Source organism: Heloderma suspectum, chromosome 4 (assembly GCF_057233095.1).
Source record: "Heloderma suspectum isolate Gila_16-S chromosome 4, 16-S_ref, whole genome shotgun sequence".
NCBI classification, from domain to species: domain Eukaryota; kingdom Metazoa; phylum Chordata; class Lepidosauria; order Squamata; family Helodermatidae; genus Heloderma; species Heloderma suspectum.
In genome coordinates this window covers 57,176,360-57,200,568 of record NC_139461.1, presented here as the reverse complement: position 1 = coordinate 57,200,568, position 24,209 = coordinate 57,176,360, and the positions used below count along the sequence as shown (strand labels likewise).

Genomic DNA, 24,209 nt, shown 5'->3' with positions numbered 1-24,209 from the left:
AGTTCTACTCATGTTCAACTGAACACAAGTAGCACTCCTCTTCAGATCTCCCCGCTCAACAGTGAAGTCTGGAACTGAAGGGGTGGAGGTAGTATGCATGTCCCCCTTCATAGTTTTAGCACTTACTAGGGGCTCAAGTGCATGCCTTTTGCACCAGGTTCCAGTTGATGGATCTCAATCTGAGTTGTAGTAAAAAACAAAGATTCCCCACCAAGCCAGACATCTACCCACCCAATGTCCACGATTTCACTGTTAGGAAGATTGGAAGTAATGCTAAATTACACGGGGGCGGGGTGATGGTTGGCCACATTAACAACTCTGTTTGGGTTCAACACCCAACTCTACCTGAAAACTCCCAAGGAGCTACTATGTATGAGAGCCTTCCCCAACCTGATGGCCTCCAGATGTGTTGGAACTTCAATTCCCATAATTCCCACATTGGCTGGGAATTATGGGAGTTGCAGTCCCCACATATCTGTATGCTGCCAGTTTGGGGAAGCTGATGTATGAAGTGGTTGTATCAGTCATCCCTGTGCCTTCATGCTACTATAGATTAATTCCTATGGCAACTCAAATGTAATTTTACTGTTTTTAGCTTACTTTTGTATATTTTTAATTGGTATGATTCAAATTTATTTTACTGTGTTTTTAAATGCTTTAAGTCAACCTGGGAATTTTACTGAGGGAACGGGTGTACATCTCTCAAATAAATAAACAGGTAACTGGAATACTGTGACCTGAATGTTCATGGACCTATACAATAATTAAAAAGTTGGTCTCCAGGGTGTCATAGCACGTGTTGGGTTTTGACTGTTGGCAGTACGAATACAGACACTGAAGTATAAGAAAGAAAGGGATAGAGTCCTTTCTGGGTTAGCAAAGGGATCAATGGATAGCACACGAAAAAGAAAAAAAGATAAGTACCTTCTTAGCAAAACCAATTAGAACAAGATAAGTCAACTTCTAGTTACTTTGTATTTAAATCGCCAGCTCTCATTAATGCTCATTCAACATTCATTTGCTGACATGTGCTTTTTATGTGCAGAAGTCATTTCAAAATATTTGTACAGAAAAGTATGCTATTTGGGGGTGGGGTATCCCCTTTGTCTGTATTCTAGACCTGCACCAACTGCCTCTCGGTTACCAACAATAAAAGCTTAAGTGCTTCTGTGAAATGCCTAACCCATCATTGAAAAATTCCTGTTAACATACAACATAAATCCATGTGAAAAGGGAGAGACTATAGTTCCAGGCTCTCAATACTGGCACTCAATTGGCAGAACCTGTCATCCCTGTCTGGTCTGCACTTTGTGACCTGAACATTTTCTCCACTTTCCCACAATAATTATTCTGTGTAAAGGGTAGAAAAAAGGTGCAGATTACTTGTGGGACAGGCACAAAATATAGAGAACAAAGAGAGCTCTTGAAATCCATTTCATTTCATCTGACAATTTGTGGATTAACCGTCAAAGAATTAAAACTGACCTTGAAGACTTTCCATTTAAAACCAATGGAATGAACCTACACAATTTACATCCATAGAAAATAAATTACTACAAAAATATCTGTTAAGAAAAGGTTAAGACAAAAATCAGTGATATAGTCCAGAGGCTGAAAATTAAATTATATGAAAAGCCCTGGCTTTTTATTTATGAATGGGCAGGATTTTCTTCAGCAAATGGAACACACACACATTTTTTTCATATCCTATGGGCAGACAGTTTGGATAGGCATCTGCTCTCAGTTAACCTCATTTTGTACAAAATGTGATGGATTATATATTAATTATATAGCCAGATTTTTGTGTACATATTAGTTATTTTAATTCATCATGAATTTAACTCCCATACACTAAAATAAGAAAACTATACGCATAAAAAGCAAGATTTGACCAGATGATTAATGAATTTGCTGACATGCCACACTTACCTGGTTTGCATGATCACTGGTGACCACTATAGCTTAAATAAGACATAGTGGGTTGCGGCATGTGCCGGCCACCACTGTGGATATTCAAGCCATGCTGGGTGCTTACTGCAGCTTATTGTGACATGCAAGCCCAGTCAGGATGGCTTGTTGCCATGGGTAACAAGCCACCCAGACCTCATGGGCTGCAGCAGGGTTCTGGGGTGGCTTGTTAACCAAGTCAGCAAGCAACTCAGCCTGGGTTTGCACGTCAAAATATGTTGTGGCCACCCTAGCTTGAATATCTACAATGGTGGCGCTGCCCCCTGCACTAGCAGAACAGACTGCTTGCACAACAGGTACTAGTGGTTCCTGAAGCAGACACACTCATTTCCAGAATAGGGCAAGCCAGTGGAGCTCTCAGAAGGGAGTTCCGTTGAGCTGCCCTGATCCGGAAACAATCTCCGCTCTTTTATGGGTTGTTTCAGGAACCACTAGTATCTGTTGCACTAGTGGTGGGTCCGGCTGGTGCAACAGAACTAGCAGAGGAGCAGCAGCAGCGTAGGATACTGCCTTACCGAGATTATCTTATTACACAACAAAAGGCAGATTTACTGAATTTGGAAGAGTCTGCTTGGTAAGCAGTGCCTAATGAAGCTGTTGAGTCAGGCAGATCTCCTCCTTTATGAAGAGCACAATTTATGACAAATTTCATATCAAAGTGATGTCACAACCCCACTTGGGAGGAAATTATCTCCAGGCCATTTTACGTCCGCTTCAACATTAGACATTTACAAAAGGCTTAACAGTTAGATGGTCCCAATAAAAAGAAATCACATTTTGAAAGAATTTTGTTGACATAAGTAGACTTTGCCTGCAATCCTATGTACTCTGCCATGAATAAAATGGGGCTTACTTCCAAGAAAACGTGCAGAATTGCACTAGTCATCACCATGATTATTAACTGAGATATTTCCTACAGGAAAGCTCAGGTTGAGTGCAAAGCGAAGACAGAGAACGGTTAACAGTTTTATATAAGTGTAACTAAAAGGGATAGCATTCTATACAATACATGAAAATATGTATTTCTAGCTCTGGAGAGTATTAGGGCAAAGTCAGGGCTGATCTTACGTACCTGTCTTCTGAGGCAAGCTGGGAGGTTGCACTTTCATGTCTGTGATATGCAGGCATCTGACATCCCGGTACCAGCATACTGCATTGCTGTATTCCTCATCCTAACTTCTAGCTGGGTTTACAAGTTGGTATTGCTAGACTCAGACTGCTATCCTAAGCCTCACAATGAGAGGTCCTGTCTGCCTCTTTGCACCTTCTTATGCATTCTGTAATGTAAACATAATACTGTGTGTGTCTTACAACATATGTCAAATGTAAGGAAAATTTAGCAGAGGTTCCAGATGCACTGCTGTTGGAAAAATGTAGGGCTTTCTTTCTTTCTTTTTTTCTATACTGCCCAATAGCTGAAGCTCTTTGGGCCGTTCACAAAAATTAAAACCACAAAGTACAGCATAAAACAATATAAAATATGAAAGCTTAAAACTACAATATAAAAGTATAAGAAGAAGAATACCTAGCAGCAATGCAGAGATTTAAAATACAAATTTAAAACATCAGAGCTAAAAGACTAGAGTGCTAAAGTGCTGGGAAAATAAAAAGGTCTTCACCTGGTGCTGAAAGGAGTACAATGTAGGTGCCAGGCAAACCACTGTAGCGAGCTCATTCCACAGCCGAGGTGCCACATATGAATTTAGATGTCCACAGTAGCATAAGGAGGTAAAAAGTAACCCAAGGGCAATATTGTTTTGGGACTTAATAACCCAAACTTACAATTTAAAATTCTAGGGCACCAAGCATACCTAAAAGAATCTTCCAAAGAATGCTACAAAATAAAGACTGCAGTCTACATGATGAAGAACTGGATGCTAGATCACTATCAGGAATTTAGATATTGTTTTGACACAGTGGCAAACAATTTTTCCCCTTTGGTACCCCTGTATTTTAATACAAAAGGTGAAAAAGCTGTTTATATTTATGTTAATAACAATGGTAGTGTGTGCACCCGTGTGGAAAAATGTACTTCTAAAGAAGAGAACTGTTAGGTATCTGAGAAGGTATCACTGAAGTAGATCTAGTTTGTAATAAACCCCACAGGATTTACAGAACACATTAAGTTTAAACTGTTGAACTCCATTTGCTTCAGCAACTTTACACTAGAAATATTCACTTGCCTCCTCAGTTTGTTTGGGAGCAGAAAGGGGTCCCATTTCAGGCATCATACACTAGATTGCCTTCAGGGTGATCAATGTAATGCCATAGACATATATGAGTAACTGCTGGCTTTTATATTTTCAAAGTGAAAGAAGCTGGTGCTTTTTTGTCCCAGCATTCCTTGCTGTGCAACCTGAGATCTTTTTGCTCTAGCCACAGTCTAACATAATTAAGAATGCAATCATTTTGAATATGAAGGACTGTCTGCCTGCACCCCTGGGATTTAAACTTGGCCACAGAGACCTGTTCTTCATGACCAACCTGATTAAGAGACATCAGGTTGGCAGGTACCAGGAATAGGGCCTTTTGCAGTGGCCCCTCAAGTGGAATTCTCTCCTTCATGACCTATGCACACACAAACACCCCTGCATTTAATTTTTTTTAACTCCGCTCTGCTTTTTAATGAAGATTGTACTGGTTTTATATTTTAACTCTTCCTGTTTTTACATTGTTTTTTACTTTAACATTTTGTATGCTAATATATACATTGTTTTTTCATTTGCAAATTTCATGTGTGTGTGGGGCGGGACATTTGTGAAAGCTTGAGGGAAAGCCTTACTATTTGGCAGCAATTCCCTTCACTTTTTTGTTTTTGCTGCCAGTGCAAGCAGCTCCTCTTGGTGGTTGCCTCCCAGAAGACACCCCCCCATGCCTCATAGTATACTTTATTATGATTCTGAACTTTTCTACATGAGGCTGTTAATCCGCTTTTGTCACATGACTGAGATCTGAGCACTACATGAAGAGTTTTCCCTTTCCTGTTACATAACCTCTAGGTGGCACTGTGGTATAGCAGAATAGCAAAAATGCACAAGGGAAATAAGTATTTTCTTTTGTTTTCACAAATAATACCACATTTTCCCTGCTCTAAAAATACATGCCAAAAGTGCCGTGTAAAAACTGAAGCAAAACTGGAGGGCCACGACATCATCTAAAGAACCCGTAAAAAACAGTGAATAGGGAATGATGAGCACACAATAAATGCCTCATGTAGAAAAGCTTTACGTAGAGTCATTCTGAGGACACTTCTTGGGGGAAATGGTGGCTGTCAGGTGGCAACTACCAAGAAGCTCTGTCAACACTGGTACTTGCAGAAGCAGCAGCAGAAAAAGCAAGTGAAAGAAAGAAAGAAAGAAAGAAAGAGAAAGAAAGAAAGAAAGAAAGAAAGAAAGAAAGAAAGGGGCAATGTCATTACTCCCACCACCAAACAGTAAGTGCCCTGAAACATTTGCAAACTTTTGTCACTGGAATACTTCCACTTGAAATTCAGTACCTTTTTTCATTGCTTGCCCATAAATTTAAAGCTGAAATCTTGCAAAAAATGTTTGGCTTAGCTTCCATATAAAATTCAGCCCTCTCCCTCTCCCTGTCCTTTTTTTTTTTTTTAGTCCTGCTGCCAGATTGAAAACCAGGCTGGTGGCAGCTCCTTGAACATCCACTGTGCTGCAATAGTTTTTTGTGTGGTTATGGGAGGCTGTTAATTATAGTAGCATTTTCTAACAGAATTCTTTGTGAAACTGAACTGTCTTACTGCCACTGTTCCACTGGGAATACTGAAAGAAAGAGATTACTTATCTGCCTCTAAGGGCGCAAGCCAGCACCGCTGACTGAGAAATGCTGGGAGTTGTGGGAGACTTTTTTCTGTCTAAACATGCATAGGATTGTGTCCTAAGAAACCTCAGTTACTATGCTCATGTCACTTCACAAAACCCTGCCTGGTCAGGGCCAGCTTTGGGGGGAAGGTTTGCCCCTTCACTCATCTCTGCCCGCCGCAAGGAATCTGCCTCCCTAAATGAGAATAAACTACTTGCTCATGCTTCCTATGCACACACTATGCATTTTAGTTTGCAAGCCTTACCGCAGGAACTGTCATTATTAATCTCTGTAAGCTGGTTTTGGAGCCTTTTTTGGCTGAAGGGTAAAATGCTTAGAATTAATGAATGAATAAACCTCACAGGTCTGAGTGGTACAGTTTAAAAGGGAACTGGACCAATTTTAGGCTCTGCTGACTAGATTAATATGTAAAGTCTGGGGGTGCTCATAGATCCAGCTCTGTCACTTGAGATCCAAGTAGTCTCAGTGGGATGAACCTGAAGTGCCTCTTATCAGCTTTGGTGGATATATTACCTATGACCCTACCTGGACAGAGATAGCCTGGCTATAGTTATCCATGCACTGCTAACCTCCTGCCTGGATTACTGCAATGTGTTGTATGTGGGCCTACCTCTGAAGATGGCCAGGAAACTTCTGTCAGTGCAGAATAGAGCAGTGAGGCTGCTTAGTGGGACTGGGCATTTTGAACATGCATAGCAGTGTGCCCTAAGAAACCTCAGTTACTATGCTCATGTCACTTCACAAAACTCAGCCTGGTCAGGGCCAGCTGAGGGCTTTTGGGAGAAGTTTTGGCCCCTCGCTCATCCCTGCCCACTGGTCGCCATTCAGTGTCTGGGCCCAATTCAAAGTGTTGGTGCTGACCTTTAAAGTCTTAAATGTCTTAGGACCAGTCTGCCTGAAGGAGTGTGTGACAAAATCACAATGCTTGCCATGTGGAGCCAGTGTGGTGTAGTGGCTAGAGTGCTGGACTGGGAACCAGGAGATCCAGGTTTTAGTCCCCACTTGGCCATGAACCTCACTGGATGACTTTGGGCTGAAAGGGTTGTTGTTGTGAGGATTAAATGGAGGAGGATTATGTACACTGCCTTGGGTTCCTTAAGGAGGAAAAAAGGCAGGATATAAATGTAACAAATCAATAATAAATCAATAATAAATAACTATATTAATATTTATATGTGTTTGTTGTATTAAATAGAACCTAGGTATGTTAGGGTTAACTGTTTGGCAGTGACTGAGTGAAAGATGGGAGGAGCTTGTTCATATGTGTGTGTGAGGCGACAGAGTTTATAAAAGGTAGGAGCACAGTTAGTTGGTTAGACAGACTCTTAGGGTTTGATGAAGCTACATCTAGGTAGTGGGGTTGTGGAAATAGGAGTCAGAAGGGGTAGAGTAGACAGGCTAAGACCGAGAACTGAGTGATTCATTATACGATATAACATCTCTTGTATTAAATACACTTTAATTTGTTTGTTTTTAAATTACAAAATCCCACGTCTTGTTCATCTTTCTGTGGTACCAATAGTGTTCATAGTTCCTGGGTATTTCTCTTGGGGTAAAGTGAACCAGTTAGGCATATTGGGTGTCTCTTCTACTTGGTGAGTTTAGGGGCTGAAGCTTGTGGGACAGTGAGGACAGCTGTCCCAAAGCGGAAGTAGATCTGAGGGAGGCTTATGCCACAGAGTGCCTTCTCCCATATGTTCCTGCCCAATTGCTAAGATCATCTTCAAAAGGTCTTCTTTGGGTCCCACTGCCCATAATGCTGTGGCAGGTGTTTACCAGGGAAAGTCCTTCACTGTAGTGTGTGTTGTCCCCATCCCAGCCCCCCCCCCCCCTGGGCTGGTCTGTGGAATGCCCTTCCCAGGGAGATCCACCTGGCATCTTCGCAGTATGCATTTAAACGCCAGGTCAAGACCTTCCTCTTCCAGCAGGCATTTGATCATTAATTGGTTACGTTGATTATTAACTTTGCTGCTGGCTCTTTAATATTTTTAATGTTTTAATTAATCTTCATTGTTGTATTTATTGTCTTGGTTGTTATTTTATTGATGTTTTGGGTTTTTTTATGGTTATAAGCCATCCCAAGGGCATTTGTCAGCTGGCCAGTATATTAAATAAATAAATAAATAAATAAAGTTGTGTTAATACAGTGGGTGTCCTCTCTAGTGAGAGTGCACTGCTTAAAGATGCGAGGCTACTAAGCATTGGGAGCATGTACATTATAGTTCAGACAATGTTTTTTAAATGTGTGCATCTCTCAAGGATGCAGCTGATCTGTCTGCCCAAAGAAGCAAGAGAAGCACCCCTTCAAATCATGATCTTTAATGGATGGGTTTTGACTTATAAATAAATCGGTTAGTCCACAAGTGAAAGTGGGTTGCAGCAGCATTATCAACAGAACTATCTTTTTGATGTAAGGGTTTAGAAAGAAAGAAGGAAAGAAAGAAAGAAAGAAAGAAAGAAAGAAAGAAAGAAAGAAAGACAAAAAGGCAAGAGCAAGAGAAAGAGGGAGGAAAATACACACTGAGAAAAGAGCAGTGACTGTAAACAAAATAAAGAATAGATCCCATGTTGCAGGTTGAGGTTAAAGCAGATCCCAGGTCTCTAAAGGTTGAAAAACCATTGCCTGAAAATGAAAGTGGTTTTTAAGATTATTTCAGTACAAATTCCTATGATCAAGCCTTCAATTATTCAGCATTTTAATTTGTTCCTTTCCAAGGATTTGCCCTTTATTGGTCATCAGCACTAGCCCACGGCTGCTGTAGCTTCTTTCATTCATATCTGCTAGTCCTGCTGAGAGAATCTAGTACAAAATACTTTTTCATACTGACATCAAGTAATATCTTGCTGTGAAGAACTACATTCCAATAGTATCAGCCTTTTTATTACTGGCAGACTCTAGGAAAAATAGTGAGCTTAGAAAATCTTTTCTCCCTTGCTTAGTTTAATTCTTCTGCCTTAGGAATCAAACTATTGAGTGTTACAAATAATCCACTCACAGAGGCATAATGCTGTTCTTGGAATAAATATAGTATTTTATTGGCAGTAAGAATTGAAAATGACACACCTTACACTGTAATTATTTTGTTAACGATTTGAAAGATGGGCAAAACAGTTTAATTCTACAATAATTCTGGATTCAAGGTTTTGTTTCTATAGGCCTTGAGTCTAAACTTTGAACAGATGTTTTTCATTCATTGTAATCTAAAATCCAGACAAAATAATGCACATTCATAAGACAGGAAAAGAAGGCATCCTAATCAATTGTTCTTACAAGCGTGGGAGTTCTGATGTACACAAGGAACTCCTCCACCCAGGACAACTTCCCCATTCAGATCAATAGAGGGACCTGAACTGTGGTTACATGGCCATGTGGAATCATGGACCATAGAATCATAGGGTTGGAAGGGGCATATAAGAACATTGAGTCCAACCCCCTGCTCAGTGCAGGAAGCCTGATTCCCAGGTGGTCTCCCATCCAAGTACTAACAAGGGCTGACCCTGCTTAGCTTCCGAGATAAGGCGAGATCAGGCACATCCAGCCCTTTGCGCGTATCATAGTGAAAGAGTATCTCCTTTGAGGAGAAATGCAAAGCAGTTATTCTTCGTGGCTTACTCCAACTCCTTCAAGTAGAGCAAACTTTCCAGAAATAATAACAACCAAAGTAACTGTTCCTTTTGATCACCCACACTAACACTTTTCTTTACTGAACAACAAAAACCAGATCAATGCTTTTCTTCTGGAGAAGATAGTATAGCTTTGGTGTAACAGCTTCTGTGGCCTCATTTTGTGTGTAATATGTATTCCCAGGATGGGAAATAAACAGTACCACTCTAGTCAGTGTTGGGGAACAAAATTCAAGAAAGTTGCTGACCAGCTGGCAAGGATTCTGAGGTCAACTATGGAAATAATATAAGATCAAAAAGGCAGATAATAGAAAGAGACCCTGGACAAATGTGGCATGTTAAGACTAGAACATGTACATTTGGGGCAAGGACTTCACCAAAATTAACAATATGATCCAACAAAGTATCACCAAACTCCAGTGTCTGAGTATTTTTCCAAACAACTCACCGTTTACATTGCATACATATTTTGTTTTACACTCAGCAGCAGCAAGAGCAATAATTACAACTCACTGGAAAAGTTCAGCAGACTTCTCTATCAAGTCTTATGTTTGGCAGCTTTGGGACCATTTAACTAACCACATGAAGTCCTGCAATACATGGAACATTTTATGCACTATGGTACCCATTTTTGTGGTATGTTGATCATACATCTCAGACCCAAGGCCTCCCTCCCTCATTAAGATCACTATAGGATTTTGCTGACCTACTAAGAGAAATTAATTAGGTTTTGTTTTTCTGTATTCTGCGTATCCTACCTAAATGGGGTGTGTTTGACTGTTTTCTTTTAAAAATTCAAGCTATGTTTCGCTAGAGAATGTGAAAGCCTGGAAAAAATGAGAGGGGAATAAATTTTAAAAACCTGTTTTTTTCTGATTTTCCCAGGCTTCACATCTCTAGTTAAACATAGTCTGAACTTTGGAAAAATTTGGGGGGAAACCAGGTTTGTTTGGGGGCAGAACGGGATCCCATTTCAGGCATCCTACACTAGGTTGCCTTCAGGGTGATCAATGTAATGCCATAGACATATATGAGTAACTGCTGGCTGTTATATTTTCAAAGTGAAAGAAGCTGTTGCTTTTTTGTCCCAGCATTCCTTGCTGTGCAACCTGAGATCTTTTCACTCCAGGCACAGTCTAACATAATTAAGCCTGCAATCCTTTTGAATTTGAAGGACCATCTGCCTGCACCCCTGAGATTTAAGCTTGGCCGTGGAGACCTGTTCTCCATGGCCAACCTGATTAAGAGACATCAGGTTGACAGGTACCAGGAATAAGGCCTTTTGCAGTGGCCCCTCAACTGTGGAATTCTCTCCTTCAGGACCTATGCACCTCCCCTTTATTTTTTATTTTTTATTCTGCTCTGCTTTTTAGTGAGGATTGTACTGGTTTGATATTTTAACTCTTGCTGTTTTTACATTAAAAAGAAATAACATCCCGTTTTTAAATGAAATATTTTACTAATATATACATTGTTAAACTCTAGTTAAACATAGCCTGAATTTTGGAAAAATTTGTATGGAAACCTGGTTTCCCACCAGTTTTCCCCCCAAGCTTTTACGTCTCTATGTTTATCTCACGTGCTGGAAAATTCTATCTATCTATCTATCTATCTATGGGGGAATATAACTTCCAAATATTTTAAGAAGATGTTGGAAGGAAGAATTTTTTACTTACTATTTATCCTGTCTATGGATTATACTGTATTTTTTTATTTAAAATATTTTTACCACACTTTTCCATTAAAAATGCTCAGAGCAGTTTATAATATAATAAAACAGTTAGAATCACAATAAAATAATATTTACGGATAAAGAAGAGAAGAGAGTGCAGATAAGAACAAACAAATATTTCAGATCAAATACTTGCCAAAAATGCCACAGGGGTAGAAGACCATCAAAGAGGGAGCTGAGATGGGCTTCCCTTCGTAGGGAGATCCAGAGTTGATATCCAGCCACAGAAACGGCTCTCTACCATGCTTCAACCAAATTCATGTAGGTGAGACATGAAGGAAACCTTCTGAAGAAGTCCTTAATGGATGAGCAGACTCATATGGGAGAAGAGATTCCTTGAGTTGTACCAGTTAAAATCAGTTTGGTGCTTTAAATGTCATAACAAGCACTGAGAATTAAGCCTGGAACTTAATTAAAGCCAGTGAAGCTGAAGTTTTATATTCTCCCGATAATCAGTTCTGGTCAATTGCTTTGCTGTAGCATTCTGGACCAGCTAAAATTTCCAGACACCTGTCAAGGGTAGCTCCATCCAGACCACTTCACAGTAATCCCATGTAACTAAATCACCTGTCACCATGGCCAGTTCTGCTTCCTCTAGGAATGTGTGCAACCTAATTTGGGAAAAGACACTCCTGGCCATGGCCACCACCTGGATGTCCAGGCTCAGAGCTATGAACCTGTGTTTTGGGGGGAATGCTGCCCCATCCAAGATAAAGGGGTATCCCCAGATCAGCTAGGGCTGGGACAACACTGGACACTATCCAAAGTCATAAAGTACATCTAACTGCCTATTCCCATAACACAATGGAACTTATATCCATGTATAGGTGGGTGGAATGTAGATATTCCAGTAGTATGAAACCAAATGAGCCTTCAGTATAACCTTTACAGATATATACAAGTATTTTTCTGATGTGAACATATATTGTGCATCCAATGGCACAGAATGATATGTACTGCAGCACACTGCACATTTTTATAAGTTCATATTATTTTCTAATTTTTTAATCACATAATTAAGGTGATTATGGCTCTATGAATAAAAATGTCAAACCAAAGTGAACTTTGGCAGTCGAAGAATCCCAACACTTACATTAAAAGTATTGATAATTTCCCACACTACAGCAAGGGCATGAAAACTAAGAGACACATTTAATTATATTTTCTTTAGAAGTATTATGTATTTGGATTTATCATTTCTGTATGGCATGCAATTCAATTGAGGTTAATTTATCTAATTATAATAACCTTTGTTTAGGTATCAACACAGTCTTATTCTATCAAAAGGCAGGTTCAGGTTTCTCTAACTAAACGAAAGTTAAACTCTTTTAAAAAGAGTGGCCCAACAGAATTGCTGCTTCTTTCTCCAGCATATCCAGCCACAGAAAAGGCTCTCTTCCATGTTTCATCCACCATGGAAGACATTTTGTCTAGAAGTCTAGACAACTTCAGTTTGTCTAGAAGACTAACTGAGGAAGAAATGTATGCTATTTTTATTCTATTCAAAGGCACCTTCAAGTTACAATAAAACTAAGAATTAACACAAAAATGCTGACAAAGACTTAGGCTCTCTTCCCTGTCATTTCTTCCCTGTACTTCCTGAACTTCATATTAAATCACTGAACTAAATGAAACTCACTCAGAAGCTTTATTGTAGCACCCTTGAAACAGAATAAGCCCCTAGAGGAGCTGAATCTCAAGTTCATTCTGGAAGTCTGAACTACAGCACTTTTCTTCATTGTTTCAGATAACTTCGGCAAATAATTCTATCCCACTTAAATATCTAATAGCACAACATATCCCATGCTGTCATAACAAATATGGAAGTGGAAAGTTGCCCAGAGTCCAATACGGTCATATTTCGTTTCAAAAGAAGACATTTGTCAAAAATGTGACTAGTTAAAATCAACTAGAAAGGGAAAATCAGGAGAGACACATTTCTCCAGGACACTTGGAGGTTATTTTAAACCAGGGAGTCAGTCAAACTGAACCTGAATCAAACCTGGAACAAAATCCCCCCCACCGCCCCTGCGCTCTCTCTCTCTCTCTCTCTCTCTCTCTCTCTCACACACACACACACACACACACCCTCCCCATGAATTAGAAGTGAACCAGTTGGTTCAGATGCGCTGCACTGACCCAGTTACCAAATCTTTATTGGCCTGAACTGGAACCAAACCAGAAAAACTTCAATTGAGGTGAACCTTTGATCCTCTTGAATCCTTCCTGCTAATCTAGCCTCAGCTCCACATATCATAACTATAAAACTTTTTACAGCAGCTACATCTTAGCCTGCTGCTTGGCCTATGCTGGTTTAACATTTTTGGAGGGTTGTTTTTGTTTCAATTCCAGCTCTTTCCTCTTGTTGAGATCTGGAATTAAATCAGAATATATGTGTTGCTACTGTTTCCTTTTCCCTCCCCTCTTCCCAGGAATGGGAATAGCATTTTCAAGACTTTCTCTGCAACCATGAGGTCTAGAAATGCACTCTTCATCAAATGAATGTTGAGATTTTCCTCAATCAGCTACTAAAATTTTAATTGCCTAGTAACATCTGGCAACTTGGAATTGGCATGCCTGTTTTTCTCCTTTGCACAGTTTGTTTTCACATACATTTCAAGGCAACTGAAGGGCAGCGCTGAAAAATGCTTATTTATTCTCCAGATTATATTATCAGGCTAAATCCAAAAATCTCAAATTCTAGCTATTATGAGAACGTACAGAACATGTCTCATATGAATGTTTAGAATATTTAGGATAGGCTTGAAACAACTGTTTTGAATAGATTGACTTCAACGACTTTTAGAATATTTTGTTTAAAAGTGGTATGTAAATAAATAAATAAATAGTCTATGTATTCCACTGGCAGATACTATGCTTTCTCAGAACTAAATTCTAATGATTTAACTGGAATCTCCTTCCAAGTAAGTTTGCTTAGCAAAAGAGACCCATGTATGCCTCTTCTGTACCTAAATGATGATCTATTCTAATTTCCCATAAGAAAATGTCCACAATACAGGTATGTTAGCCCATACGTTAGTGGGGAAAAGTTATGAACAAGATAACAGTTATTCATCAGATGTATTTTTGTAATTCCATGGGTTTTATCAAACAATGTTGTTTGATAAACAGAATGGAACAGAATGGCCTCCATCAAAGGAACAGATTTCCCCTTTCATCTGCAGCCCCCATTCCAGGGCTGATTAGTGGAAGGTCTGGGGTGGGGGGTGGGGGATCCTGGGAAGGGAAGGTTCCACTATGAACAGAGAAATCTGCTTGTGAAACATTGGAGCTCACCCTATTTTTTTTTTTTTCTGGATAGAAAATTAATCCCCACCCCCCAAATCCACTGTTGTAAAGCATTACTCAAGAAAAATGGTTTACAAAGTAGTAGAATAAACAAAGGAGATAACTACTAAACAATTACATTTGTCAAAATGGGTTAAGGCTGCATTTCTAAGCATATTTTACTTGGAAGTAAATCCTACTGGAAACAATTGGGCTTACTTTCAAGTAAACTTGGTTATGCATAGTCTGCAAGAGACACATTAGCTCAATAATCAGAAGCTCAGTCAAACAGGAGCACAGGATTACATAGACATTTGCCATAGAACATCCAATGTATTTTGAAAGAAAGGAATATCAAGGAAAAACAAGAAACACTGCGTGTAAGACAGCTAGGCTAGTAATATGTGGTAATATTATGCAAAAGGAAAACTATGGACTTGAAAAGCTATTAGAGTTTAACAGACAAAACCTGTGGTACTCAGCAACTGCACTAGAAATATGTCCAGCTGTTGCAAACTGATTCTGTACATCTGTCACCTCTATCATAGACCAAAATGCAAAGCTTTGTGTGCCAAAATATTATTTGATGTTATTGTGGTGGTGGTTTTTTCTAAAGTCTGAAAGCCTAGGATAAAACACACCATTTCGATGAAAATACTTAATATTGTATTGCTGCTAATGCACCATGACCACACTGTTTATATAGGACATTATTCCAGAGGTATAAATATTCTGACAGAAAAAAATTAAAAATAAGAAAACATCTGTTTGTATCAGTTTGCCATCACTGTCTGAAATTGACTTAACGACTGAACAACAACAACAACATGGCCAGTAGGTTTGTTTTTATCCTAAGTGCAATTTTATTCCACAAATCCCCAGGCCATATAAGAAACGGTTGGTAAAGATTTCTCAACAATTTACAGCATGATAGGTGAGGGAACGCAGGGAGGAAAGAAAATGATGAAAGCATTGCTAGGTAAGAAGAATTAGTTGTAAGGAAACATTTCAGGTCATGTTGTACCAGCTACAAATGCCCAACAGAGGCGATGAGCCCCCAGCTAAAGCCAACATGGATGTATATGGATAGATATTGCTCTTACACAATGCAGTTGACAAACCAAAAGGTCAGATATATTGTATTGCCAGCCCATACATAATTCAGTGCTTTCAGGCAGTCTAATAAGCTGATGCTGAAAACACCACAGCAGCCACAGTGTTTACTCATTGCTGCTCTTTGTCCACTTTGATCTATAAAGAAAGAAATGTACATGACCTTACCACTGGTCTGTCTCCAGAGCAGAACAGTGGGTGGCAGGGGGCAGGGAGGGCCAAGAGTGAAATTCATCACTACGCTGAAGTAACGAAGGTTCATCCAGTGCTGATTAAATCAAAAGCGCCTCAGAGCTTTCCCTAGAACTCAATGCAGAGTGGAAAGAAACCTGTTTAAGAGTTTTGAGAGGCTCAGATAACTTCCCTTCCATTGTTTCACATTTTTTCATGCCTCTACACTTCCTGGTTCTGCCTGAGACCAGATGTGCCAAAATAGTCTAATAAAGAATGTTGTCATAACCCAGCAAGAAGCAGAAAAAACAGGTACGCTTGTAAGCAGAAAAAAATGTTTTCATATTCAAAATGTCGACAATCATACACTTTTCATTTGAATTGCCTGTTCAGGTATTTATAATGATGCTACTAGGTGTAATGTTGTTTTCCCCTGCAAACTATTGTACAGTTGGCAATGCAGTCCAAATTAAAAATATTTCACTTACTTTCTGAAAGAATATTTATTTATTCATTCATTCATTTATTTAATTTCTATACTGCCCAATAGCCGAAGCTCTCTTCAGCTGTCATATTCAGAAAGAATATATTCTTTTCTGTCTCTGATATAGTTCAGAGCAAATTCCTGAATGAAACAATAACTGTGTAGTGAAAAGTAACTATTAACAAAAACTAAAAGAAAATAATATTCCAAAACAATAACCTACAATATTGATTTCATTCCCATCCCAATACCACTGGTGTAAATGTGACAAGATTAGTAAAATCATTTACTAAGAGCTCTATGTTCTGGAAACAAGGGTCACAGAAGGCAAAAAATATCCTGTGTTACATTCTCCCTCTTCCTGGCCATAAATGTGTACTATAGGTTGCCCTGCCTGTTTTGGGTGACAGGCAATGATGTGGAGCACAAGTGATGTGGAAATACACAGCATAATAATAGTACACATTATATATAGAGAGAGAACACCAAACACGGTTACCATTTTCAACAGTTCCATGTTTATCGCAGCATGTTGTTTTGCCCAAGCTATTTTGAAGACTGGAATGGAATTTTTTTAAAATATCAATTCATCTTTTTCCTAATTTCAGTAGAGTTATGGCCTACCAGATAGGTGGAATGCAGAAGTTATTTCCTCCTTATTTATGCTCTGAATTATGAGAAAGGTAATAATAAGGCATGACCTAAGATTGCTCTGAAAGAGGACATAAGAAGAGCCCTGTTCTATCAGATCAAAGGCCTATCTAGTCCACTGTGTTTCACACAGTGGACAAACAGATGGCAACGGGATGCCTACAAATAGGACATAAGGGCAATAGCACCATCACACTTGTGTTCCCCAGCAACTGGTATTCAGGGGCATACTGCTTCTGAACTGGGAGGTTGCATTTAGCCATCATGACTAGTAGCTATTCATAACCTTATCTTCCATGAATTTGTCTAACCCCATTTTGAAGCCATCCAAGTTACTGGCCATCACCACATCTTGAGGCAGTGAATTCCATGGATTAACTATGCACTGTGTGAAGAACAAATTACTTTTGTCTGTCCTGAATCTCTTGCCAGTCAGCTTCATTAGATGACCCTGGATAACAATGTCTCTCTATCCACGTTCTCCATACCATGCATGATTTTTTAAAAGCCCAGTCAAGTCTCCCCTTACTGTTGTTGTTCAGTCGTTCAGTCGTGTCCGACTCTTCGTGACCCCATGGACCATAGCACGCCAGGCCTTCCTGTCCTGCGCTCTCTCCCGGAGCGTGCTCAAGTTCATATTCATTGCATCGGTGATGCTATCTAGCCATCTCATCCTCTGCTGTCCCCTTCTCCTTTTGCCTTCAGTCTTTCCCAGCATCAGGGTCTTTTCCAGGGAGTTTTCTCTTCGCATTAGGTGGCCAAAATATTGGAGCTTCACCTTCATTATCTGTCCTTCCAATGAGCACTCAGGGTTGATTTCCTTTAGGATGGACTGATTTGACCTCCTTGCAGTCCAGGGGACTCGTAGGAGTCTTCTCCAGCACCACAGTTCGAAAACATCAATTCTTCGGCGCTCAGCCTTCCTTATAGTCCAGCTCTCACATCCATACATTACTACTGGGAAAACCATAGCTTTGATTAGACGGACCTTTGTCGGCAAGGTGATGTCTCTGCTTCTTACTATGCTGTCTAGGTTGGCCATAGCTTTCCTCCCAAGGAGCAAGCGTCTTTTAATTTCATGGCTACAGTCACCGTCTGCGGTGATCTTGGAGCCCAAGAAAGTAAAATCTGTCACTGCTTCCATTTCTTCCCCTTCTATATGCCAGGAAGTGATGGGGCCAGATGCCATGATCTTCGTTTTTTTAATGTTGAGTTTCAAACCAGCTTTTGCACTCTCCTCTTTCACCCTCAACAAGAGGATCTTTAGATCCTCTTCGCTTTCTGCCATTAGGGTGGTATCGTCTGCATATCGGAGGTTGTTGATAATTCTCCCAGCAATCTTAATTCCGACCTCTGATTCATCCAACCCGGCATTTCTCATGATGTACTCTGCATATAAGTTAAATAAGCAGGGTGACAATATGCAGCCTTGTCGTACTCCTTTCCCAATTTTGAACCACTCGGTTGTTCCATGTCTGGTTCTTACTGTTGCTTCTTGACCCTCGTACAGGTTTCTCAGGAGACAGGTAAGGTGGTCTGGTACTCCCATCACTTTAAGAATTTGCCACAGTTTGTTGTGATCCACACAATCAAAGGCTTTAGCGTAGTCAATGAAGCAGAAATAGACGCTTTTCTGGAATTCTCTTGCTTTCTCCATGATGCAGCGAATGTTGGCGATTTGATCTCTAGTTCCTCTGCCTCTTCTAAACCCAGCTTGTACTTCCGGTCGTTCTCAGTTCGCATACTGCTGAAGCCTAGCTTGTAGGATTTTGAGCATCACCTTGCTGGCATGTGAAATGAGCGCAATGGTGCGGTAGTTTGAACACTCTTTGGCGTTGCCCTTCTTTGGAACTGGAATGTAAACTGACCTTTTCCAGTCTTGTGGCCACTGTTGAGTGTTCCAGATTTGTTGGCATATTGAATGCAGCACTTTAACAGCATCATCTTTTAGGATTTTAAATAGCTCGGCTGGAATACTGTCATCTCCGCTAGCTTTATTGTTACTAATGCTTCCTAAGGCCCACTTGACTTCACTCTCTAGGATGTCCGGCTCAAGTTCCGTGACCGCACTATCATGGCTATCAGGGACATTCAGATCTTTCCTGTATAGTTCTTCTGTGTATTCTTGCCACCTCTTCTTAATCTCATCTGCTTCTGTTAGGTCCCTGCCTTCTTTGTCCTTTATCATGCCCATCTTTGCACAAAACGTTCCCTTGAGATCTCCGATTTTCTTGAAGAGATCTCTAGTCTTTCCCATTCTGTTGTTTTCCTCGATTTCTTTGCATTGTTCACTTAAGAAGGCCTTCTTGTCTCTCCTTGCTATTCTCTGGAACTCTGCATTCAGTTGGGTCTATCTTCCCCTTTCTCCCTTGCTTTTCGCTTCCCTTCTTTCGTGAACTACTTGTAAAGCCTCATCAGACAGCCACTTTGCTTTCTTGCATTTCTTTTTCTTTGGGATGGATTTCGTTGCTGCCTCCTGAACAATGTTACGGACCTCCGTCCATAGTTCCTCAGGCACTCTGTCTATCAGGTCTAATCCCTGAAATCTATTCCTCACCTCCACTGTATATTCATCAGGGATATGATTTAGGTCATACCTGAACGGTTTAGTGGTTTTCCCTACGTTCTTCAATTTAAGCCGAAATTTTGCAAGAAGCAGCTCATGATCTGAGCCACAGTCAGCTCCAGGTCTTGTTTTTACTGACTGTATGGAGCTTCTCCATCTTTGGCTGCAAAGGACATAATCAATCTGATTTCGATATTGACCATCTGGTGATGTCCATGTGTAGAGTCGCCTCTTGTGCTGTTGGAAAAGAGTGTTTGCTATGATCAGCATGTTCTCTTGGCAAAACTCTATTAGCTTTTGTCCTGCTTCATTTTGTACACCAAGGCCATGCCTGCCTGTTATCCCGGTGATTTCTTGACTTCCTACTTTAGCATTCCAATCCCCTATGATGAAGAGGACGTCTTTTTTTGGTGTTAGTTCTAGAAGGTGTTGTAGGTCTTCATAGAACTGATCAACCTCAGCTTCTTCGGCCTCAGTGGTTGGGGCATAGACTTGAATTACTGTGATGTTGAATGGTTTGCCTTGGATTCGTACTGAGGTACTGAGCACAAGCTGAATATGAGCCAACAATGTGATGTGGCTGCAAAAAAGGCAAATGCTATTTTGGGCTGCATTAATAGAAGCATCGCTTCCAAATCCCGGGAAGTACTAGTTCCCCTCTACTCAGCACTGGTTAGGCCTCATCTGGAGTACTGTGTCCAGTTCTGGGCACCACACTTTAAGAAGGATGCAAACAAGCTGGAGAGGGTTCAAAGGAGGGCAACAAAGATGATCAGGGGACTGGAAACAAAGCCCTATGAAGAGAGACTGAAAGAACTGGGCATGTTTAGCCTTGAGAAGAGAAGACTGAGGGGAGATATGATAGCACTCTTCAAGTACTTGAAAGGTTGTCACAGAGAAGAAGGCCAGGATCTCTTCTTGATCATCCCAGAGTGCAGGACACGGAATAATGGGCTCAAGTTACAGGAAGCCAGATTCCGGCTGAACATCAGGAAAAACTTCCTGAGTGTCAGAGCAATACGGCAATGGAACCAATTACCTGGGGAGGTGGTGGGCTCTCCCACACTGGAGGCCTTTAAGACGAGGCTGGACAGCCATTTGTCAGGGATGCTCTGACTTGGATTCCTGCATTGAGCAGGGGGTTGGACTCGATGGCCTTGTAGGTCCCTTCCAACCCTACTATTCTATGATTCTATGATTCTATGAGATCATTCTATCATTTTTAAGATTGTACCCCAGTACTGCTTTTCCCACCCTTTTGTTGACTATGAGTGCTACTCCATTTCTTCTAAGGGATTCTTGCCCACAATAGTAGATATGATGGTCACCTGAATTAAATTCACCCATGCCTGTCCATTTTAGTTCGCTGATTCCCAAGATGTCGATGTTCAATCTTGCCATCTCATGTTTGACCACCTCCAGCTTACCTTGATTCATTGATCTGACATTCCAGGTTCCTAAACAATATTGTTCTTTACAGCATTGGATTTTCTTTTCACCACCAGACACATCCACAGCTGAGTGTCCTTTCGGGTTTGGCCCAGCCGCTTCACTCTTTCTGGCGCTACTTGGAAATACCCTCTGCTCTTCCCCAGTAGCATATTGGATACCTTCCGACCTGAGGGGCTCATCTTCCGGCGTCATCTCTTTTAGCCTTGTGATACGTTCCATGGGGTTTTCTTGGCAAGAATCCTGGAGTGGGTTGCCATTTCCTTCTCCAGTGGACCACATTTTGTCAGAACTCTCTGCCATGACCTGTCCGTCTTGGGTGGCCCTGCACGGCATAGCTTATGGCTTCACTGAGTTACGCAAGCCCCTTCGCCACAACAAGGCAGTGATCCATGAAGGGGCTCCCCTTACTGACCTTTTTCTAAACTGAAAAGTCTCAAATACTGTAACCTTTCCTAGCCCCCTGATCATTTTGGTTGACTTTTGCTTTTCATTTTCTAGCTCTACAATATACTTTTGGAGATGCGGTGACCAGCACTGTGCTAAGTTTGGTGGCACCATATATTTGTATGAAGGCATTGATATTGGCAGTTTTATTTTCAGTCCCTTTCCTAGTAATTCCTAGAATGGAATTGATTGTCTTCGCAGCTGCTGCACACTGGATTGATATTTTCACTGAGGTTCTCAAAGGTATTTCTAAACATGTATACTTATTTTCGGTTTACTGAATCAATTTCAAAAGATGTTTTGTAGTATTTAGTACGATACATCCCAGTGTAAAAGGACTGGCCACAGTCCAGAGAACTATTTCAGGCATGCTCAGTGGGATCACATTCTATATCAGACACTACTTTTGAAATGTCACCAACTTTCAAAATTAGTTTGCTGTGTGAAGATCTCAAAAGCCCTGCTTGGTGCACAAAGTGAGTTGCACAATTATCCGTAACACCGGCAGTGTTTTGTCACAACTACTAAACTTATGGTCAATTTCTATTAACTTCAATTGTACTTGCATGCATTTACAAGACTTTACATACGCATGCATGTGTATTTATGGTTGGGTAAAACAAATGAAGTATTGGACATAGGATCAAGATGTGATACTACTTTTTGTACATTGGATAAAATTAAATATAACCAGAAAACAGAAACAACCTTGGAAAGTGGCCTTGTTATTTTTTTCTTTGGCTGAGTAAGAATCCAATTATTGTCATCCAGTAAAGACACTGTTTGTACCAAAACAATAAATGTCTTTTAACATTAAGTTGCCTTATTGAAAACACTTGCAAATGTATAAAACCTTGTATTTTAAATGTGAAAAAATAAATACTTCACTAAGGAATGGAAGAAAAAATAAAGCACATTTCAATAATTTTATTACATTCTTAAGTTGCCAATTCATCTGTGAGTAGTTTCTTCTCAGATGAAAAGAATTCAAAATATAGGACAGATGTTTGAAAACCACATTTAAGGTTCGTCACACACTAGCATTTTTCAAATGATATTGGCTCATCTATTAAATAAGGTGTATTTTGCTTGATTTTGGAGAAAAGGAAACATCAGGAAATATTTAAAGGCCAATTGCTGCCAATTAACTTTGATCAGCAAAAGTTGTATCTGAATCTTTTGGATTCTTTTGCCTGTCTGGAATAACATACATTTATAAATTCTAACAAAACAACAGTGTGATGATTAATGCCTGTTGGCAGTCCTGCCACAAGCTTATTTAATGGTTTGGTTTTAAATAAACAGCCGTCTTTATTATGATGGGAGCAAAACTTGACTGTTGTTATATTATTATTTCCTGCTTTTTATGAAAATATCAACATAAGTTGCCTTTTCCATTGTAAGTTAAAACAGGCAGGCATTTTACTAGAAGCTGTTCTTCGTAATCCAGGCAGATTTTAAAAGATGAATTCACAAAAGTATCTGCACCCAAAACTGTTTGGCTTGAGAAAATCCTTGCCACGCTTCTATGAAAGCTGATTCATACATTACAACTGACTGCAATTTTCTTCTTTTTCAGCTCATGCAAGAAGCCTACTACTTGTGTGGTTAATACTTAATACAACAACTGAGAGCCGGGTACCTATGGAATACTGTAGCAGTTCTGAGGCATATTTTGACCCTCCTGATCAGAGAAGTTGCTGCTGCTGTAATCAGCCAGTTCCCAGATCACATTTCATTACTCACATGTGTAGATCCATTGTGTGACCTGAGACCACCACTACCAGCAATAACAACTGTAAATGTATGAGTTGGTCACCAGTCTTCACAGCACAATATACCACATAAGAGATGCATGACTATCAAAAACAGCACAACAGGCTGCGTGCACTGGAGAAAACAGAAAACTCGGTGTAATAAGCCTCTGTCAGCCCAACTGACAGCCTATGCAATATTAACGATTTCCCTTAGATTCAAATGCAATACTTTCTCACTGTGGGTCGTAATGGAGAAAACTACATATATAAGTGATCATTAAGAAGGTGGCACGGTTTAATATTCAATAGCCTGTACGTGCTTGAACTTGTGCACTGTGATCAAATGTATAATATCTGAATAATATTAAATAAAACTACAACAACCATAAAAACTCTCATCGACTTGTTCAGGTATTATAAGCAATAAACTCGGAAGTAACAAATGACAATTGAGATTTGTGGGGGTGTATATATTCATACAGCCATATATAAAACACTAGCACTTTCAGGTGGTTAAGCCAACTTACAGAGCAATCCTAAGGTGAGGGGAGCGATGGTGCAGCAACTGCCACTTTCTAAGCCCAGGCATCTCACTGGGGCCAGGGGAGGAGATTAGGGGGGCACCATTTACCCCTTTCCCCCCCCCCCCGTGCTTCCCTGCCCCTCATTTTTCCTCTCACTGACACCATGGCCAGGAAAATAATGTAACTATAGGAGGTCCAGGTAGGCATAGTTTGTGGGCCCAATTCATTTCAGGTACATCTACACCTGCACAGCTTTCTATGGGTGTACCTGGGGACAGAAATATCATCCTGCCAGTGGAGGTTCTCTCCGTCAGTGAAGAAGCATTTTCACCACATCCAGTGGTCCTGGCTTTAGAATTGCTCTGTGAACCACTTATTAGCTTATAAAATGATACCAAACAATAAAAAAAGTCTATGTCCTGTTAAAACAATAATTACTTACTTCTAAATCATTAAAGAATAGATGTGTGTCTGCCAAGTTGAAAATCATCTCCTCCATCCTCAGTCCCAGTGAAACAGAAGTAGGTGGGTCCTCAAATAATTTTTTTAAAAGAAACAAAAAATGATAGTCAGTAAGGTAGAGAAAGGAAGGCTAGAA

The 24,209-nt window shown here is 40.2% G+C and overlaps 1 protein-coding gene across 3 annotated transcripts in view; it reads right to left on the bottom strand.

The window, feature by feature from the left end:
• EYA1 (EYA transcriptional coactivator and phosphatase 1) overlaps positions 1-24,209 on the bottom strand; it is a 152,654-nt gene that overhangs the window by 36,780 nt on the left and 91,665 nt on the right. For all 3 annotated transcript variants that reach the window (XM_084848043.1, XM_084848045.1, XM_084848044.1), the window contains one exon: positions 24,054-24,143. In XM_084848043.1, coding sequence (XP_084704169.1) covers positions 24,054-24,143 — 90 coding nt within the window. The remainder of the gene's footprint in view (positions 1-24,053; positions 24,144-24,209) is intronic.